Raw genomic sequence first — 21,569 nt, 5'->3', positions numbered from 1 at the left:
AAAAGGTTGAGAAGTTAGAGGGTTGATATGTTGTGGGGTTGTTAACCAATGTCATAAAACAACATGTATACTACTGTTTCACGAGAAACTATTTGTTCTGTAAGCCTTCACCTGAAGTACAATAAAAAAGTAAAAAAAATCCATGTCATCTGCCTTTACCTCTGCCCTTTTCCTTCCTCTACCCAAACTTCCAGGTTGTCACAGAATCCAGCATTAACCACAAACTTCTATTTCAGTATTTCAGTTCTCCTGAAATACTCTGTTTTAGATAATATTTGCCCTCTCCAAAAAAAGTTTTCTGCATAATAAAGCCATTTCATTTTTCATTCAAGCTCCACAATCACAGGACTTTGTTATCGAAGCACGTTTTGCAGTGAATGAGTTGGTGTAATGTTTTCTCCATTTCTCTTTGTAAGAATTTTTGTTATTTTGGAGATAAGAGCTGGGGATGTGAAAGAATTGAGCTGTTAATTTATAGTTTTTGCGTTATATTAACAAGCAGTTTCCCTTCAATTCCCCTTAGACCATCTCCATGTACCATGACTTTTAAACTAACCAGAACGAAAGCTTAGAGTTCAGGAGTTGTAGGGGGGATAGGAGTTTCTACAGTGTTTTTACTCCCATAAATCAGAAAGTAATATTCATTAACAAAACTTAACTTTTTTTTTCTTTAATAGGCAGGGAACAAAACATGACGGAAACAGATGCCTTTCATAGAAGGTAAGAAAAGTACTCTTTCTGATATAATAAAGGTCTCTTCTTGGTGGTAACAACAGCAAGTCATGATCAGCCTGTGGAAATTAAAGCAAGAATGGGACCTGGGAGTCAGGAAGAACTGAGAATGTCAAGGTTTAGCATTCTGGGGGTTGACTGGTAGAAATGCAGGTTAGTTGCTGCCTCTGGTTGTCAAAGGACCTGGACTGATGATCGGAATATTTCATGATTGTTATGGCATGGGCCCTAGAGCTGGGGCACGGGGGAAGGCGTCCACGTGGAGGGCTGGGGTGCTGAACACGGCAGCTGGGTTCAAGGACTCCCCCCACTGGTGCTGCTCCGTGACTTTCCCAGTGCTCATCAGTGGGACTTAGCCTGGCAACGGAGGGGGAGGCAGCCGACCTCTGTGGACTCTACACAGTGGCCTTGGGCTCAGAGCATGTCATTATTTCACATGACTTGATGCGACTGCTTTCTAAACTTTTCATTGACAGTGAAACGTTTGATCCAGCAGAAAAGTACAAAATGGACCACAGGAAGAGAGGAGTTGCTTTAATCTTCAATCATGAGAGGTTCTTCTGGCACTTGACGCTGCCAGACAGGCGTGGCACCGATGCAGACAGAGACAATCTTAAACGCAGGTAGTTTTATCTACATGTCAAAAGGATGAGACTTTAAGCTGATAACAGTTACTTATGAAAACTTGTCAGCACCGATGAGTTAAGGGAGCAAGAGCATTTGAGGATGGGCCTCATGTGAGCAGACTTCCCTTCAGAGCTTGCCTGAGTTCTTCCTTCTCTTGCCTTGCTGTTATCACTATTAACTATCATGTTGTTACTAACATGTTTGTATAGTAGACAACAATATTCTAAATAAAACTGGCTTATCGTTTTGATTAAATCTTTTCCCACCACAAGTGATTAAGGAAAACTACCATTATCATGATACTTGGTTTTTGTTTCTTTCCACCAAAGTAAATTTACGTCATAAAGGTGTGTTTTGATTCCTCAAAAGTGAAGTTAGAGGTATTTGATGACTTTAAAGAGCCGTAAGTTAATATTCAATTTAATGTATCACCAGGCTTTCAGATCTAGGATTTGAAGTGAAGTGCTTTAACGATCTTAAAGCAGAAGAACTACTGCTCCAAATTCATGAGGGTATGTAGTTTTCCTATTAAGTTCATCTTCCTCTGATGGGAATGAGTATTTTAATTGTCCTGTCTGTAAAGACAGGTACAGATAATTAACTGCGTTTTGCCAGAGTCGTGTTATCAGTTAATTTAGCATGGGCTACAAGTTTTGGTTGTGCATCTCTGTGTATACGTTATCCACCAGATTGAGATACCCTTGCAAAGCACTGTGCCTGCAAAGTTTATATTTAGCCTACTAGTATAGTCTGTTACTCTAGAAATGACTTAAAGGACCTTTTCATTTAGCATTAAATGTCTAAAATGCAAATACCACAGATGCTGGGCAGTCAGTGGGCTCATTTTATTTTTTAACTGACTTCCTCCATAACTGAGTTTTCACTGGGTCAAAATAGTGTTGATCTGCATAGAGTATCTCTTTTAATTTCCACAACATTACTGTGCAGTAGGTATTCTAATTACAATACAACTTAGGTGTATCTGGATAATCATGGCAGTGCCATGGATTTTCAAGTCACTTGCCAACAGACTGTCATGGCGTATTTGCATAATTATGTTATACTTTCTTCAGAGTTGTTCTTTAATCTGTAAATCATTTTCATTTTAACTGGCTTCTTTCTGGTTTTTTTCTACTTTGCTCATAAGCTTTTGATTACATCTGTCTCATATCTCAATGGAAGCCCTGGTGGCGTAGTGGTTAAGAGCTACGGCTACTAACCAAAAGGTCGGCTGTTTGAATCCGCCAGGCGCTCCTTGGAAACCCTATGGGGCAGTTCTCCTCTGTCCTGTAGGGTCGCTTGAGTCGGAATCGACTCGACGGCAACGGGTTTGGTTTTGGTTGGTCATGTCTCAGTAACTCTTCTGGAAGCTCTGAGTGCTGCAGACATACAGTGAAGGTGCAGCGTTCATTACAGGCGCAGCCACACATAGGGAGTTGTTGAGAGCTACTTTCTGGCTCTTTCCAGTTTGTGTGCTAAGTAGCTCTCTGCTGATTCACAGAAACTTAATTTATTGCCGAAGTGACTCAGATCTAGAAGAGGGTTCCCAACAAGTCTTTTTATGTTTTCCACATCGTTACTCTGTGTGGTGCAAACAGTTACACACTCGGCTGCAAACTGAAAGATTAAAGGTTCGAGTCCACCCAGAGGTGCCTTGAAAGAAAGGCCTGGCACAACCTACTTCTGAAAAATCAGCCATTAAAAAACCCTATGGTGCACAGTTCTACTCTGACAAACCTGGGGGCATCATGAGTTGGAGTCAACTCGATGGCAGCTGGTACTGGTACTGGTTTACTGTTTGAGAAATGCTCATGAAATTTGGCCCAACGCTATTACTTTGAAGTTTAATAATTGGATTTTTAAAAATCATATACAGCATGGTATAAATTATTGTTTGATTAAAGACTAAGTAGTGTTTCATTACAGATATTTTATATTTATTATAAAAATAACAAATTTTCCCCCACCCCCAATGGTATCTATGCATCTTTATTGTAATTTTAGTAAATTGAATTTTTATATGTAGTTGTTAATAAGCATCTTATTTTCATTTCTCTGTGAACTTTTGGGGGCCTATATAGTGTCGACCTCTAGCCATACAGATGCTGATTGCTTTTTATGTGTATTCCTGAGTCATGGTGAAGGCAATCACATTTATGCATACGACGCCAAAATTGAAATTCAGACATTGACTGGTTTGTTCAAAGGAGACAAATGTCAGAGCCTGGTTGGAAAACCCAAGATATTTATCATCCAGGTAAGACTGGTTATGTTATCGTCTTCCCTATAGAGTCCATATATGTGATTATAAAGGACTAAAACCAGTTTTGAAAGTACTTGTTATGTGCTGAATTGGGTCCCCCAAAAATGTGTGTCAAACTTGGCTAGGCCATGATTCCCAGTATTGTGACTGTTCACCATTTTGTGATCTGAATGTGATATTCCTACGTGTTGTAAATCCTCTCTCTATGTTAACGAGGAAGGATTAGAGGCAGTTATGTTAATGAGGCAGGACTCAATCTACAAGTTTAGGTTGTGTCTTTAGCCAGTCTCTTTTGAGATATAACAGAGAGAAGTCAACAGAGAGACAGGGAACCTCATGCTACCAAGAATGAAAAACCAGGAGGGAAGCATGTCCTTTGGACCCATCTGTGTGCTGAGAAGCTCCTAGACCACGGGACAATTGGTGACAAAGACCTTTCCCCAGAGCTGACAGAGAGAGAAAGCCTTCCCCTGGAGCTGGTACCCTGAATTCAGACTTCTCGCTTCCTAGACTGTGAGAGAATAGATTTTTTTGTTAAAGCCATCCACTTGTGGTATTTCTGTTACAGCAGTACTAGGTAACCAAGACAGTACCCTTCTCCAGTAATTGAGAAGGGCCTTTTTGAATCCTGGCTAATCAGAGGTGCACTTTGAGGTGTTAGGTGTAATTCTTTCTTAACACTCTCAGTACTTCTGTCACAACAAACCAGTACTTGGACTGACATTTGCAGTGACTCATAGAATAATGTGCCAATCTCTGGCCCAGCTGGTATCAGATAGAGTCACCAGAGGAGGTATCTGCTGATTGAAGAGTGCCACACAAAGCAGCCTGTTCAGATGAAGGTTGGTTCCTTGGGAACTAGAGAGCATGTAAGCCAGTGGGAAGAATAAAGAGTTCTCCACCTAGCTTTGCCTCATCCGCTTCATATTTTCTCTTCAACCAAGATGCCGTTTCCTCCCTGTTAAGTTGGTTATTAGGGATATATATATATATGGCCTGAAAATAATATCACTTGGCACATCAGTAAGGATTTTGAACAAAAAAAAGAACAAGTTCCTGATGTTCCAGTGTTGCGCTTCTGTATTTCCATGAAGGCATGTCATCTGTTACTAGGACAGGAAGCTATGTGGTATCACAGTTCACATCCTGCTATGAGGCTTGGAAGGGAAGGGGCTATTTGGGACACTCTCTGGTTTGGACAGTTGCACCCGGCTGTCTGTGGGACATGCATGTGGAATTACAGGGGTAGAAACTAAGATAGGCAGCCTGGCCTAGAGAAATACATTTGAGAGTAATCAGAAGATGGAGTATAGCCTTAAAAATGGTGTAAAACCAGTAAGGAAGCAGGAGAGGTACTGAGGAGGATGGCTCAGAGGAGAAAAATGACAGATGATTATTTCATGAGAAAGAGAACGGCCATCGCTCAAACATGATTGGAAAAACTAACGAGCTGCTATGGGAAGATGCCAGAAAGGAGGGAAATGTTTTGGTAAGTTACTTTCTCTCTGCCTCCCATTCTTCATCTGTGAAATCGGGATACTAATAGCACCTACCCCATGGGGTTGTCAGGATAAAATGATCTGATAATGAAGGATGGAAACACTTAGAACAGTGCCTGGCATATGGTAAGCCCTCAATGTTAAGGTCAGCTCTTAGTCTTATTACAGTTGATTTGGCAGGTGATTTCATCAAGTTCCAGGGGATCTGGAAAATAAGATCAGAAAATTAACCTGATAATACTAAATAAGATTAAAAACTCCCTGTAAAAATGGGATATTAGGGATCTCTTAATTTATTTGATAATTTTGAAATCACTCAGGACTTCATTTCTTTCAAAAAAGCTTATAATTCTTTACTATTTCAGAATTGATTGATGCATGTATACTACTACAGCAGAATCCTGTCAGGTCACCTAAGAGTCAAAATTAATGTTAGCCTCTGTGTGAGTCAGTATTAATAGGAACGTGAGGCCTCACTTTAAAGTAGGGGCAGAAGGAGAAAGGCAGTGTCATTTGACCCTTCACAGTTTATGGCAGCAGTCAAGCAAACAGAACTCAGTCTGAAATACTACTACCTGATTCAATAGAAACTCTTAGGTAAATAGTGTAGCTTTCAAAAGAGAGGGCAACTCTTCGAGCTGTGGGTGAGGTTAATCCATAACAAAGTTTAAAACCACTGAGGCTTTCTGTTTGACAGTGTACCTTTCAGCCAACATAATTTGGGATGTAGTTGGGATGCTTTTTTTTTAACATTAACTAAAATATAAGTAGGGAAGCAACTCTGTCAGCTTTTGTTGTTTTTAGCTGCTGAGTTGGCCCCCAACTCATGACAACCCCATGCAAAATGGAACAGAACACTGCCCAGTCCTGTGCCATCCCCATGACTGCTTGCAGATCAGGCTGTTGGGATTCATAGGGTTTTCACTGGCTGATTTTCAGATGCAGATTGCCAGGCCTTTCTTCCTAGTCTAGAAGTCTTAGTCTGGCTCCTCTCCTGGAACCTGCTCAGCATCATAGCAACAAGAAGCCTCCACTGACAGATGGGTGGTGGCTGCGCATGAGCGGCACTGGCTGGGAATGCAACCCCAGTCCCCTGCAGAGAAGGCAAGAACGCTACCACTGAGCCACCGCTGCGCTACTGTTGTCTTCTGTCTCCTCTAAACTTGAACGTCCATCACCCGTCTGTCAGTTTGTCATGGAATAGTGGCTTCCATGTTACTATGATGTTGGAAGCTATGCTACCAGTATTTCAAATACCAGCAGGGTCACCTGTGGTGGATAGGTTTCAGTGGAGCTTCTAGACTAAGACGAGGAAGAAAGGTTTGGTGATCTACTTCCAAAAACTAGCCAGTGAAAACCCTGTGGATCACAACAGAATATTGTCCAATATAGTGCTGGAAGATGAGCCCCCTAGGTTGGAAGGCACTCAGAATACACAGTGGCCGTAACAGTAGACTCAGTCATCCCAGTGATCGTGAGGACGGCGCAGGTGCAGGTAACGTTTCATCCTGTTGTACGTGGGGTTGTCATGAATTGGAGATGACTTGATAGCAACCAACCACAGACGCTAACGTGTTGTGTTTGAGGTGCCTTCTGCTGGTGTTGGTATGAAGGTTTACTGAATTATTTATTCACTGTAAACATTAAGCACTGGGAAGGAAACAGTCGGTAGAGGAGGTGGGTTTTTCCCCTTCGTGTCTTGCAGGCGTGTCGAGGAAACCAGCATGATGTGCCAGTCATTCCTTTGGATGTTGTGGATCATCACACAGACAAGCTGGATGCCAACGTAACGGAGGTGGATGCAGCCTCCGTTTACACGCTACCTGCTGGAGCAGACTTCCTCATGTGTTACTCTGTTGCAGAAGGTACGTTGGTGTTTAATACAAACGTACAGTTGGCTGTCTTGGTTGAGTTTCTCTAAGTTTCACCTTCCTTTGATTTCGGTCAGGTCTTCCTATTGGGACATGGCGATTGGTCCTGAAGCTCACAGGCTTAGAATGGATTTCTTTGATCCCAAGGCAGAGTAATAAATGAGAGTGTAAAATGCCTTACAGAAAAATCCTTCCTGAGAGCTATGTTAATTAAAGCAACAAGAGTAATTTTATTAAATATTAGCAGCCTGCAATCAATTACCAATGGTGATAGTGTCACTGTGGTAATATTTATCAAAACCTTTGTTAAAAATATTTTGGTGGTAGTTTCCTTTGCTCTTAAATAATTTTATGTTTTACTTCTAATAATTTCTTGCCTCTCAAAATTGTCTCCTGCCTACCATCTTGGGAATTTTTAGGAATGGGGGAAATTATATAGAATTAACCTAATTTATGTAGAATTACATAGAATTAACCTCTTTTCCCACAGAATAGCTGACAGAAAAACTTAAAAACCGTTATCGTGGACACATCTTAAGTCTTCTCCAGGGATTTTTGAGAATTTATACTTCTGGAAGTTTGATTATAAAGCTGTTTTTCAGTCCCAGTCTAACTGAAAGCCAGAAAACATCAGTGTCCTTTTTCTTTCTATCTTTTTTAGGTTACTATTCTCACCGGGAAACTGTGAACGGCTCTTGGTACATTCAAGATTTGTGTGAGATGTTGGGAAAATTCGGTTCCTCCTTAGAGTTCACAGAACTCCTCACGCTGGTGAACAGGAAAGTCTCTCAGCGCCGGGTGGACTTTTGCAAAGACCCAAGTGCAATTGGAAAGAAGCAGGTTCCCTGCTTTGCCTCAATGCTTACTAAAAAGCTGCATTTCTTTCCAAAACCTAAATGAGGGGAGCTATTTTCTCTTATGCATCTGTGTTCAAATATATTTCCCTTCTTTTTATATAAATGACTATCACTAGGTTGAAGCTTGTGGGCCAGCAACTTAAAATATTTTAAGGTTTAATGTCTAGCAGAGAACTTTTTTTTTTTAAATAATTCATATTGGACGTGAAGAAAGGGTTTATTGTATGTAGAAAAAAAATCCTCAGGGAATTACTATAAGTAAAAATCCACAAGCATTTGTATTAGTTGCTCTTTTTAGTAAGCTGCAAGATTACCCATAATATCTGTCTGATTTTATCTTGATATTGGCTGATTTTAACGTGTATTTTATGACATTTTTTATAAAAGTTTATTTTGTAATGTTTTTAAAGGCTTCTGAAATCCAAGAATTAGATCATTGTTTCCCCTTAATAAGAAATTTGGAATTCATGTTTTATTAAGTTTTTCTAATTCACATTCTTATTCATGTGCGTAATTTGTAGTGGGCTTATTTTACTTGGTCACATAAATGCCTTCAAGAACTATTATATGGCATTCTGAGGGTGAAATATAAAACACAGCTAGTTCTTAGCCAATATAGGCTAACACTTCCAAATCTGCTTGTCAGTATCTTCCATGTTAAGTTACTGTACATTTTCTAAGTCACCAGTCACACTCACAGATCATAACATTAATAAAATAATAGATTTTCTTTTAGAGCTTCTTCTTAATATGATATATAGAAGTTGAGGAATATTGTTTTGTCCACAAACTGCCAAAGGCTGAAGACAGTTAAATGTTTGGGCTTTGATAACGGAAACCTGTGAGCTGCTAGTTCAAAAGCAGTAGTTTGCCTGTGTGGTTTTCATTTGCAATTCAAAAAGAGGACCAACAGAAGCTTTAAGGTTACTGACATTCATCCCTTCTTTGTGGTCATGGCAGGGGGTTCACTGGCAGCTAAGCAGTTTACCCTCCCTTTAATCCTAACCCCCTACCAGTGAAGGCACCACAGGCTTTGCCATCCCGAGGCTCTGCTTTCAAAAGCTGAGGGCTACAAAAAACGCTCCTCAGTTCACCAAGTGGGCATTTGCCTGGCCCTCTAGGCAAAGATTATACAATTCTGGTTACGTAAGAGAAACTAGCTGCTGTTACTGAAAAGCTCTTTAAAAACAAGTCAAAAAAACTACCATTTTTCCTCGGATGTGATCAGTAGGAGGATTTATTTGAATTAAATATTCTTACTCAGATGCAATAACACTGGTGCCCACAAATCTGAACTGAAACACCATTAGCCTTTCTCAAAGTCAGATGCTGAAAACACTGAAATTGTGGATAACTGATTAATGCCCTTAGTGGTAAATTTATAATGATTTATGTTCTATTGTAGGTAGATGCGTGGAGCCCTGGTGGCGCAGTAGTTAAGAGCTTCGGCTGCTAACCAAAAGGTCAGCAGTTCAAATACACCAGCCACTCTTTGGAAACCCTACAGGGCAGTTCTACTCTGTCCTGTAGGGTCGCTGTGAGTCTGAATAGACTTGGCAGCCAACAGGTTTATGGGTAGATGCTTAAATGTTCTAGCTATGTGTGCTCAGACAAATTATTTAACCTCTGTAAAACTGTTTCCTCCTTATAAAACTGGGATTATAAATAGCTTCCTTGTAGGATTACAGGATTACAAATAAGCTATATGTAAAGTGTCTAGAGTGGGAGAAGGATGTGGCTGCCTGCTTCCATAGCTCTATAGGACAAAGTAGAAATGCCCCATAGGGTTTCCAAGCAGCAGCTGGTGGATTCGAACTGCCGACCTTTTGGTTAGCAGCCAAACTCTTAACCACTGCACCACCAGGGCTCCCCATAAAGATTAGAGCCTTGGAAACTCTATGCGACAGTTCTACTCTCTCCTACAGGGTTGCTGTTAAGTCGGAATCAACTCCACAGCAACAGGTTTAAGATGCCTATAATGGTACCTGACAACATATGATAAAGAAATAGTATCTATCTCACACCTACAGGTTTTGTTTGGTTTTAAACATTAGTTATTAAGATAAAAAGTTTCAAGCGATTCAAATATTTTGTAATAACTTTAGCTGTATTTAATAATAAAGGGCTTACTCTCAACTACTACATATTAAAAAATAAATTTACGACACAGCGATTGTAAACGAGGCCTGAGAATGAAAACGAATGCCAAGCACACTGATCATTTTCGTTTCCACATGGGCGCAAACCCAGGACAGGCTAATGAGGATTCTTAGCTGAAGAGCCAAACAGCAGCGGCAGCCTCTTTGGTTTTGATGGATGCACTCAAGTCCTGAAAATCGACATCAGAAATCTCAAGTGAGAACTACAAAGAGTACTTGTGTTTTACAAGAATTTTTTATTAACAACTAAAAAAGACTGAAACAGTCAAATTGTAATGAACTATGGGACTCAAAAACTTCCAGTTTCTAAGTTGCAAAATCAACACAGTATGGAACAATTGAGTGATTTTTAAAACTGTAAGGTTAACTCTTGTCATTGAGTTCTTCCACTGGCAATCGAAAATAGAGAATATGGCGCAAACGCTTCAGGGCTTCTTTAGCCTGTTGATGGGAAAAAGAAAAAGTACGTGGTCAGAGGAATTCTGTAAACTTACTGACTCCTTAGGGCAATAAAAATATTAAAAGTACTACTGGCAAATACCTAAAATACTTCAATTTTATATGGATTCTTTTTTAAAATGTGAGTTTAAGGTTTCTAATTCATCCTTATGCTTTTTTTTCCTATTAGTTTATTCCCTTCATAATGGTTTTTCCAGCTCATATTAAAAAACAAAACAAAAAAAATGACATGATCTATTAGTCTCCTTTTTCTCTCAACTTTATTACATAAAAAAAAAGAAAAGGTGTCATTTTAAATCTTAAATGCCTGGTCTTGTAAACTTGCCAGAAGATCATTCTTAAGCTTTCTTGGATTGGATCATTCAAATGTAAAGAGTATCCACTAAATTAAAAAACAAAAACCAAAAAATCATTATTATTTTTTCCTATGTGGAGGCACAATGGTTAAGTGCTCGGCTGCTAACAGAAAGAAGGTTGGAGGCTCAAACCCACCCAGTGGCTCCGCAGAGAAAAACCTGGCAATCTGCTCCCGTAAAGATTACAGCCTAGGAAACCCTATAGGGCAGTTCTACTCTGTCACATGGGGTCACTATGAGTTGGAATCAACTTGACAGCGCCTAACAATGTAGTGATTATATGAAATAAGATATTTTTAAAAAATTAAAAGGCTCCTATCTTATTTTTGCATTTCAAATTTCTAGTAACATCTTTCCTTTTTTAAAATTTCAGGTATTGGGTAGTTTAGAAAGTACAATAAAGATATAACTACTGACTATTAAATGAGGATGCATTGGGCAATGGAAGATACTTTTTACCAAATCTTTTTGTTATAAAATTACTAAGAAAAATTTCAAAGCTAGTTATGTGCTGAGAAGTTACAGTCCGAGAAAGTTAATGAGTAAATTGGGAGGCCAGAGAAAGAGACTGCCTAAGAACCAGATCATGGTGCTCTTAGGAGCACAGGCTCCCGAGTCTAACTTTTGGTTCATACTCTGATTCCCCCACTTTCTAGCAGTGTAAAATGTGATCAGGACAAGTGACCTGAAGAGCCTCTGTTCCTTCACCTGAAAGATGGGGAAAAGATAAAAGGAGGAGTTCCATACTGATTCTTCTATTTTTAAGAAGAAACCTGAAAATGCCTTTAAAGAGTTTAAAATTATCACAGCATTCACATTCCTAAAATTCTACTTCTATTATTTGTTTAATAGCTAAAAATCTGCAACTACTCTTGATAGTGGGCTTTCTTCCTTAACTATACTCACTGAGAAATGTATTTCTATCGAGAGCTTGCATTTTACTATCTCAATCATATAAGACATTTTCATACATATTTAAAGCTAGCTCCATGTAGAAAACATGACAAGAATAAAACCAAGATCTGAAATTACTATCAGATATGTCAGCTATTTCACTGAACACAATACACAAAAATCTACCTAGGACCAAGATTTAACCCATGAGCCATCAACTGCATTTCCCTAACACTATGTTCTGGTTCCCACACAAGACCAGCTCTAAGATGTTATATTTACAATAAGATACCTACCTCATCAAGGTCGTCTTTTAATTTGTTGTACTGCTCCACATCAAAATGGTCTCGCTTTGATTTCTTATAGAAGAAGTGAAGAAACTGCCTACCACTAACAGCTGAGTAAGTATAATCCTTAAAAAAAGAGAGAAAAGAAAATGAACGTTTTGAAGGAATGTCTCTGCCAGAAGATCCCTGACTCAGCAACACCAGAGCCAAGCAAAGCAGATGAGTAAAATGTTTGCAGTGACCGTCAACGCAAGCACAACCCAATACAAGTAAAACATTCTGTCTCATTTGAGATCAGCTGCTCCTTCAGTGCTGTTTTCAAAAGCAGACAAACTGGGAAGAAAAATCACATATCGGGGAAGAAGAGAGAAAAAGGAAAAGGCAGATTTTTAGCAAAATAACCATGAGGCAAAGCTGAAGTTACTGGATGTTTTGCATGACAAATTCAATTTATAAATGAGGGCACAGAGAACATAAATTTGACACGTTTATCCCAGTGGAGAAATCTGTGAATTGTACTAATTATTTCTCTATAGAGGCTATGGAGAGTTGTTCCGTACTGTATATGTCTCCAACCAGCCTCATGAAAAGCAGAAAATATCAGCTTATAAACAGCACCCCACCAAAAAACCAAACCCATTGCTGTCGAGTTGATTCCAACTCATAGCAACCTGACAGGACAGAGTAGAACTGCCCTAGAGGGTTTCCAAGGCTATAAATCTTCACAGAAGCAGACTGCCACTTCTTTCTCCCGCACAGTAGCTGGTGGATTCGAACCACAAACCTCTCGGTTAGCAGCCGACTGCTTTAACCATTGTGCCACCAGGGCTCCTGTAAACACTCAAACAGCTGGAATTCTGGTAGCGCAGTAAGTGCTCAGCTGCTAATCCAAAGGTTGGCAGTTCAAACCCACCAGCTGCTCTGCAGGAAGAAGGTGTGGCAGTCTGCTTCCGTAAAGACTAAGCCTTGAAAACCCTATGGGGCAGTTTTACTCTATCCTACAGGGTCGCTATCAGTCGGAGCCTACTTGATGGCAGTGGGTCAATGGGTTAGCAGGAATTCATTAAATAAAAGCTTTATTGTTCATGACTGGAGTAAGAAATTATTTGCAAAGGTGTTCTTAATATTTTCCTAACAACTACTCACCTGTCTAGTCACTAGAAAGTATGCAAAAAAGACCATGGTATTTGCAAATGTGATGAAGTATGTAACTGGTTCCATGATGTCCCAGGAGTACACCCACCAAGTGAGCCAAGCCAGTGCCCCACCCTGAACAGACAGCAGTGCTAATCCAGTCCATAGGAGTCTGCTGATACTGGCTTCACAGCGACCTTCGACTCGAGCTTTCAGCTGAGGAAAAAAAGCAAGCAACTGTTCATTCAGTTTACAGCGCACCAACTTAAAAAAAAAGAGCAAGAAGAAAACAAACAACAAGTGCATATCTACATTACTCTAGCTAAAATTACATGCCTATTGCCTTTGACCCAACAATTCCACTGCTGGGACTTTATCCTACAGGTATACCTGCACAAACATGATTCATTACAGATCCATTCTTAGTAGCAAAAGACCAAAAAGAATCCCATGTCCATGAAAACATTATGCAGCTGTCATGAGGAGGCGCTCTATGGACCAATATGGAGAGATTTCTAGGATCTCTTTTTTTCTTAGTGAAAAAAGATGAGAACAGTGTATGCTCTCTTTTCTGAAAAAGAGGACAAATAAAAATATTTCTATTTATTTGTATGTAGATAAAGAAACTATGAAATGATTCATAAGAAAACAATACCAGTAGTTATTAGGTGTGGAAGAGATGGGAACTGGGAGGACAAGGCAGGAGGGAGACTTTCCCTTGGACACTATTTTAGATTTTTAAATATTAACCCACATATGTTGTTGGTTGCTGTCGAGTCAATTCTGACTCATGGCGACCCCATATGCGCAGAGTAGAACTACTCCACAGGGTTTTCAAGTCTGTCACATTTCAGAAGCAGATCACCAGGCCTGTCTTCCGAGACACCTCTGGGTCGGTTCAAACCGCCAAGTTTTCAGCTAGTAGTCAAGCGCTTAACTGTTTGTGCCACCTAGGGACTCCAACCCACATATACATATTATCAATTAGCAAGAAGTAAAGAAAAAAAATGTGAGTAAACAATCCAAAACAAAATAGAAAAGTTTCTCTGCCACTCTAATGCTTTAAAGGTAATCCCTATTACAAATTTCTTACATCTCCACAAACTCTATTCATATAGACAGATATACATATCCTTACCCATTTTTTAAAATCACAAGTGGGATCACAAGGTTTAAAGGATGTCATTTTTTTTTTCCTTAAATTAAAACAAACGGACTGAAAACATAAAATCAAAGTTATTTTTTCTCCACCACTGATGAACTTCATTGTCGTTAAGAAGCCATTACTAACCTTTCAGCTGTAATTCTGTTAAGCAAAGCTGGGGCCCTGGGCCTGCACTCCATAAAAAGAAATTCAGGTAGTACCCCAGCTAGTGCATCCCAGCTCATAAGTTTTCCAGATTCAAAGCCAAATATTCACAAATTGCCACTATCTACTCTAATACTCATCTGCAGAGACATTATGGCTGATCCACAGAAAGACAGTGTAGTGCCACAGAAAGACAGTTTAAGATGGCAGCTCAGGTCAGACCACCTACCTAAGTGGCTCTACCACTTATTAGCTACGTGCCTCTGCTGTCTTGGTTTCTTCATCTGAAGAATGAGAAAGAGAACAGTACAAAACTCACAGGCTTGCTGTGAGGACTGAAGTAGAAAATAAGCATATGTACTCCTTAGAAGTGAGGATGGCGAGACTTTGTCTCACATACTTTGGACACATTGTCAGAAGGGATCAGTCCCTGGAAAAGGACATCATGCTTGGTAGAGGGTCAGCAAAAAAGAGGAAGGCCCTCAACGACATGGACTGATACAGTGGCTGCAACAATGCACTCAAACATAGCAATGATTGTGAGAACGATGCAGGACAGGGCAGTGTTTCGTTCTGTTGTACATGGCATTGCTATGAGTTGGAACCAACTTGATGGCACCTAACAACAACAACAAAGCACTCAGAAAAATACTCACATGAAGGGCACTCAATAAACATTTGGTATTATTTTTAGATAGAGCCTGGGTGGCACAAGTGGTTTGCAATTGTCCGCTAACTTAAAGGTTGGCAGTTCGAACCCACCCAGTGGCTCTACAGACTCAACTGTGATGCTTCCTAACCTGTTCGAGGGGCTGCAGCTGTTTCTTCAGGCGGTCAATTTTCTCCAGTAAATGGTTCTCTTTCTTCTTCCTATATTCATCAAAATGTATGGCCGTAAACAGTCTGTGAACCAAAGACATCATGGTTTCCATCTCAGTAGCATGCTCACTACTCAGTTTTTCTGAGAAAAGACACAAAGGTAACAAGGCCGTCACCACATTTGTTCCTCTACAGTCTGTAAATCTAGGGAACCAAACCTGAGCATGGGTGCTAAAGCACCTGAGACTGGGCACCTGAGCGCTCCCAACTCCAAGGCAGGAACTTAGGATTCGCCTATCCTCCCATCTCAGATGATTCCATTAGTCTCTCTTCATATAAAGACAATCAGGAATGGTAAGTCACCAGAAAGCAGGTTTAAAGTTCATTGTGTTTTGGCTTTTCTTTTCTTTTTCTTTTGAAATCTGATTTTTGCTGTTTCCTTAAAAAACAGCAAACAGAAAAAGGTAGTATCCACCTAGGAGACTCTAGGAGTATACCTCACCTTAGGTCTAACACATTAGTTTACATGAGTTCACTTTTGTACCCGCATACAACCTAAGATCCCTCCCCCTACCGAGTCATCTTTCCAAAAACTGCTTTAGGATGCACAGGGTAGGAAGCTGTTTGTCATGGATTGAATTGTGTCCCCCAAGAAATGTGTGTAGCAACTTGGCTGGGTCATGATTCCTGGTACTGTATGATTGTATAATCCGATATGATTTCCTTATGTGTTGTAAACTCTATCATTGTGATAAGGTTTACAAGATTAGATAGTGTCTTAATCCAATCTCTGTTGAGATGTAAAAGAGAGAAGCAAGCAGAGACACACAGGAACCTCGTACCACCAAGAAAACAGTGCCAGGAGCAGAGCGCGTCCTTTGGACCTGAGGTTCCTGTGCAGAGAAGCTCCCAGACCAAAGGAAGATTGATGACACGGACCTTCCTCCAGAGTCGACGGATAAAGCGTTCCCCTGGAGCTGACGCTCTGAATTTGGACTTGTAGCCTACTGGACTGTGAGAGAATAAACTCTTTGCTAAATCCAACCACTTGCGTATTTGTTACAGCAGCACTAGATGACTCAGACACTGGTGTACAGACATGTAAACAAGGTATTATACACATCTGAAAACTGACTCAGATGTCCATTTTTTAAACAAGTGGAGTCGCAGTAAATAGTAAGTGCACATGTGAAAAGATGTTCATCTACACATTTGAAAAAAAGAGTTACAGTTTCAGAGTTTTTGACAGAGTTCTTTTGATTATGGATTTCTCTCATCATTCCCCCTCTATGGGTCTATAAATCCCCATAAAACTGGGCTATAATTATACCATTCCGAGGGCTGTAACTTCACTATTGCTGTGAGAGAACCTAAGGGAGGTGGACGAGGATCTTCCCGCCAGGAGGCAACAAACCACAACTGAAGACAAGATCCCAGTCAGTATTTGCCTTGTGATTTTCCAGCTCATGCTGGTAAGTCCTGATGTTTTTCTCTTCCATCTCTACTCAGTTCTTCAAGACTTTACTGTGGTTTTTAACCCTTTCCACATTCTAGGCTGAAACTGCCACAAAGAGGTGAAAACTAAGAGCTCCTTTCTAGATATTTGGGGTTTTATGTCGGAGAGTCAGATTCCCCATCAAAAAAATGTATTAATATTTAAAAGGTCTATATCCAGAGAGAGACACAGATGAGGCACAACTTTGTGCAAAGCTATGGAGTGACGTGATCTGAGTTCAGTAAATCCCTCCTAGTTATGCTCTTTCAGAAATACGTGGGCACCACAAAATTCATATGCTGCATTACTTGTCTAGAGCATCTCCTAACGCAGGCCAAAAATGAGAGGCAACTACTCTTCTTTTTCTTTACAAGCTGTTTATTCCTTGTATATGCCTTTCATGGGGATTTTGTTTTTTCAACCCTGAACTTTCAAATCCAAATGTGCCACTGTATTAGGAAAGAAATTAAAGAATTTAACTAAACAAACTCCAAATTTACAGTTTTATAAATTTCATTTTGTTAATCCAGTATGATTCCCCTTTTGTTTTGCTCCCAACCATGCCTCCTGTGCCCTGTTTATTACTGTTTCAGTGTTCAATAAAGCACCTCCTAGCCCTGGGGACAGTAAGACAGTGCCTCAGCCTGTATCTCCAGGCTTCCCCTGCTCCTGGAGCTCAATCCCAGCAAACAGCCTCTCCAGGGAGAGGAGTCTCCTTCTAATGAGCTGGCAGGAGCTGGGAGGCTATGTTTAGCCCATAACAATGTTGAATTTTACCCCAGCTCTGTGATTCTGGAAATCCCCTCGCCCTGTTATGTTCAGGAAAAGGGCTGACCAAGATGGCATTAACATTTCCCTCAGTTTGAACTAAACTTTAGGTAGACTTCTTCCTAACTCTAGGCCCCTGACCTCTCTTCCCTCCCTGACCCTTACAGACTCCAGATGAAACATAGTCTGTCTACCCTGAACAGTAAATTCCATGTAGAGATAACTCCACGTGGTTGGTAGACCCCACTGCTTAATCTTCCCCAGCAACCTTCAGCCTTTAAGACCCTTCCTGACCTCTGCTTCAGTGGAGTAGGAGCTCAGACAGTTCCGGCCTTTCCCCACACTGTGATGGTCCCCTACCACTGCAGTGTTCCTTCCTTCCCCAACCTTCCCTTAGTCCTTTACAGTAACCCTTTTTGAATAAAATCATCCTTGCCTGTTTTAACATTGTCCAATGCAATTTTTTCTTTGATATACACCTGGACCTAAGGTTTATGTTCAAAAACCTAAGGTTTTGAGGAGAGAAAGGTCACACAAAACAACCACGAGATGCTCTGAAAATCTTTTTTCTCTTGTTCTTTCAGTGTTCTCCTAGATAGAGAACAGGAAGTAGAAGACCTTGCAGAGGTTAGGAACTCACTGGATATGAAAGTTGGTATCTTAGGGGCTTTATCTTCACATTTCTCAGCGTCTGCCATCCTTCTTTCTTTGAGGTTAAATATTGCCCTGGTGTTCAAATTGTCCTGGATATGTTTAGTAGGAGCTTCTTCAAGCTGGCTTCTGTTCTTATGACTTGCCCTATCTTTTTTTTTTTTCTTTTTCCCAGTACTTCCTTGCTTGCTTTATCTAACTTCCACCCCCTCCCTTAATAGTTGGTGTCGTGGATTGAATTATGTCCTCCAAAAAATGTGTGTATCAATTTGGCTGGGCAATGATTCCCTGTATTTTGTGATTTTCCTGTATGTTGTAAATTCTGCCTCTATGATGTTAATGAGGGAGGATGGGTGGCAGTTGTGTTAGTAAGGCAGGACTTAATCTATAAGATTGGATTGTGCCCTGAGGCAATCGCTTGAGATATAAAAGACAGAAGTGAGCAGAGAGACAGGGGGACCTCATACCAAGAAAGAAGCAGTGCCAGGAGCAAAGCGTGTCCTTTGGACCCAGAGTCCCAGCATGGAGAAGCTCCTAGTCAGTGGGAACGTTGATAAGAAGGCCAACAGAGAGAGAAAGCCTTCCCCTGGAGCTGACGCCCTAAATTTGGACTTCTAGCCTACTTTACTGTGAAGAAATAAATTTCCCTTTGTTAAAGCCATCCACTTGTGGTATTTCTGTTATAGCAGCACTAGATGACTAAGATAGTTGGCATCTATTGATGATTCCTGCCTGATCCAGAATTTAGCTCAAAATGATGATTTTCCAACTCCAGCAACCATCCTACATTTACCAGTCAGCACCTGACATTCTAACTCGAAGCAAGAGCTCTTCCTTATTTACTTTTCTATTTATGTTATCATTAGTTTAGTATGGTATGAAATCATGGATTCCTTCTCCCCATCCCCAACAGTCCATAATTGCAGCTTACCTGGAGCAGAAGCAGTTGGAGTCAGTACCGGCAGGACTCTTAAACTGTAAGTGACCAACTGCTGGAGGCTGAGTGTGAACTAGCTTGAGAGTTAAAAACTCAGGGCTCCCATTCAGGAGTTTCACCTACAAAAGCCCCATCAGGTTCTAATAGTGAAGATGGAAGAAAAATCCCCTTGTGCTTACAGCATGGAGAAGGGCACAAAACCATTACTAAATAAGTCCAGAACATTTTGTTCTTCATAACAAAAGCCTGCCCTCAATGGGAACACCTTTACCAGAGCCTTACGGGGTGGGGGAGCAATAAGCTGACTTCAATCCCCTCTAGTCTTCCTGTCTCACTACGGGAAGAGAAAAAAAAAAAAACGAAAAAGGCTAAGACACTCTTCTGGAGATTACAGTCTAGGGACTCTGGCCCAATTTAAAAAAGGAGATTTAATCATAAGATTATAGAATGCTTCTCCTCTCAAATACCTGACTAGCACATCAACAGGGTTCTAGTATAGTAACAGTGGATTACAACTAAAAAAGCTGCAAGACACAGGCTCTTGTTAAGAAGTTTCTCGGGAGTCCCAAAGACAACAGGAGAGACCAAAAGAAGGACACCAGAGGAAACTGAAGCCTCTAACACGGCAAACATAAAACATACCCCAACTCCTAGCCAGGTAAACAAAACCTCACATTAAACATTATTTACCTCAATTTCTGTCACCCAATACATTATGTCCAGTTTTCAACAAAAGATTACAAGGCACACTAAAAGGCAAAAAGCCCACGGTTTGAAGAGACAAAGTAAGCGTCAGAACTGGCCTCAGATACGGCAGAGATTTTGGAATCATCAGACCAGAAATTTAAAATAACTATGACTAATATGCCAATGGCTCCCATGGAAAAAGTGAACAACATGAAAGGACAAATGTTTAATGTGAAAAAGAATCAGAAAGAAATAAAAAAAACTGTAATAGAAATGAAGAATGCCTTTGATGGACTTGACATGGTTGAGGAAAGAATCAGTGAGCATGAATATATGTTAATAGAAATGTCCAAAACTGAAATGCGAAGAGTAAAAACAAAAAACAAAACAGAATATTCAAGAGCTGGGGGATAATTACAAAAGATGTAACATATTCATAATGGAACTATCAGGAAATGAAAGAGAGAAAGGAGCAGAAAAAATATTTGAAGTAATGATAGCAGAGGACTTTCCAGAAGTATTGCTAATGGTCAAAACAATAGTTTGAGATGAAAAGAAAAGTGCTGTTTAAAAAAGAACTAAGAACTGTACAACAATATATACTTGAACACGAGATTTTCAGGCCCATCCCTCTCTTAGGCAAACTGTTGGAAAAAGCAATTAACGTGCAAATATGAGGTTTTTAAAGTCTAAAAATAACAAATGAGACTAAAACTTCTGCTGATCACTTACACCCCTGCTACCAAACCCGTTGCCGTGGAGTCAATTCCAACTCAGAGTGACCCTACAGGACAGAGTAGAACTGCCCCATAGGGTTTCCAAGGAGCAGCTGGTGGATGAGAACTATCAAACTTTTGGTTAGCAGCCGCAGCTCTTAACCACCGTGCCACGACAGCTCCGTTAGACAAGCTTAAACACTGATTCTCCAAAGCCTTCTTAGTCATTTGGTCAATTAAAAAGCTTCTTATGATAAGCTATATTAAAAAAAAACCAAACCTGCTGCCATCGAGTAAATTCCAACTCACAGCGACCCTTATAGGACAGAGTAGAACTGCCCCATAGGGTTTCCTAGGAGTGACTGGTGGATTTGAACTGCCAACCTTTTGGTTAGCAGCCGTCTCTCTTAACCACTGCGCCACCACGGCTCCTCCCTGTAAAATGCAAACATTAAGAGAGTTGGATAGCTATAATTCTTACCTTGCTTGGGACACTGCACATCATATGTTATTTTATTGATGACAAGTTTAAAATCATTCATTAGCAAAATTCCCATCAAGGTTGAAGCTGGGATCTTGCTACCATCTGAAAGAAAAATTATAATACAAAAATATGTCCTTATTTTAAATAACACTAAGAACCATTTTCCAACATACTAAAAAAATACTTACTAATCCATTTCTTCACAATACAGTAGTAGGCATTTGCCTTTAGGAGGGCTCCCCAACACTCCAGTAGCCCTCCCATTGAAGAGGAGTCCTCCATTGTAGTTCTACCTCCCATTATAGAAGAGAAAACAGAGCAGGTGTTCCCCTCCTGCCCTTCGTCAGCTAGGCTGAGGGTCAGGCTAATGCCCTTGACCAGAGTTCTATCTGCAGACGGTCATGCAAAGATCCAAAGGCAGGTGGGAGCTCTTCATGGCAAGGTTGGGGCAATTGAGGTGGCAGTTCTGGAAGGTGTCAGCAGTGGAACCCACAAGGTGGTTCCCAGGCTAACCTTGTCTGTGTTACTAGCTTCCTCCACTTCCTGCCTTTTTTTTTTTTTTTTT

At 40.4% G+C, this 21,569-nt stretch overlaps 2 protein-coding genes across 4 annotated transcripts in view; one reads left to right on the top strand and one right to left on the bottom strand.

The window, feature by feature from the left end:
- Positions 1-8,605, top strand: part of CASP6 (caspase 6) — a 17,105-nt gene extending 8,500 nt beyond the window's left edge. The window contains exons 2-7 of one of the 2 annotated variants that reach the window (XM_004380236.3): positions 678-720; positions 1,209-1,355; positions 1,795-1,871; positions 3,441-3,616; positions 6,827-6,986; positions 7,654-8,605. In XM_004380236.3, the coding sequence (XP_004380293.2) occupies positions 678-720; positions 1,209-1,355; positions 1,795-1,871; positions 3,441-3,616; positions 6,827-6,986; positions 7,654-7,892 (842 nt within the window). In that variant the 3' untranslated portion in view covers positions 7,893-8,605. The remainder of the gene's footprint in view (positions 1-677; positions 721-1,208; positions 1,356-1,794; positions 1,872-3,440; positions 3,617-6,826; positions 6,987-7,653) is intronic. The other variant, XM_023734800.1, reaches the window with a different exon arrangement.
- Positions 8,606-10,189: 1,584 nt separating this feature from the next.
- The window catches only part of MCUB (mitochondrial calcium uniporter dominant negative subunit beta), a 101,459-nt gene continuing 90,079 nt past the window's right edge, over positions 10,190-21,569 (bottom strand). For both annotated transcript variants that reach the window (XM_004380235.2, XM_023734799.1), the window contains exons 4-8: positions 21,002-21,106; positions 15,248-15,408; positions 13,151-13,354; positions 12,014-12,130; positions 10,190-10,449 (exon numbers count right to left, since the gene is read on the bottom strand). In XM_004380235.2, coding sequence (XP_004380292.2) covers positions 10,372-10,449; positions 12,014-12,130; positions 13,151-13,354; positions 15,248-15,408; positions 21,002-21,106 — 665 coding nt within the window. In that variant the 3' untranslated portion in view covers positions 10,190-10,371. The remainder of the gene's footprint in view (positions 10,450-12,013; positions 12,131-13,150; positions 13,355-15,247; positions 15,409-21,001; positions 21,107-21,569) is intronic.

This window comes from Trichechus manatus, unplaced genomic scaffold, assembly GCF_000243295.1.
Source record: "Trichechus manatus latirostris isolate Lorelei unplaced genomic scaffold, TriManLat1.0 scaffold00071, whole genome shotgun sequence".
NCBI classification, from domain to species: domain Eukaryota; kingdom Metazoa; phylum Chordata; class Mammalia; order Sirenia; family Trichechidae; genus Trichechus; species Trichechus manatus.
The sequence above is the reverse complement of the archived record's forward strand: the minus strand, read 5'-3'. Positions and strand labels throughout refer to the sequence as shown.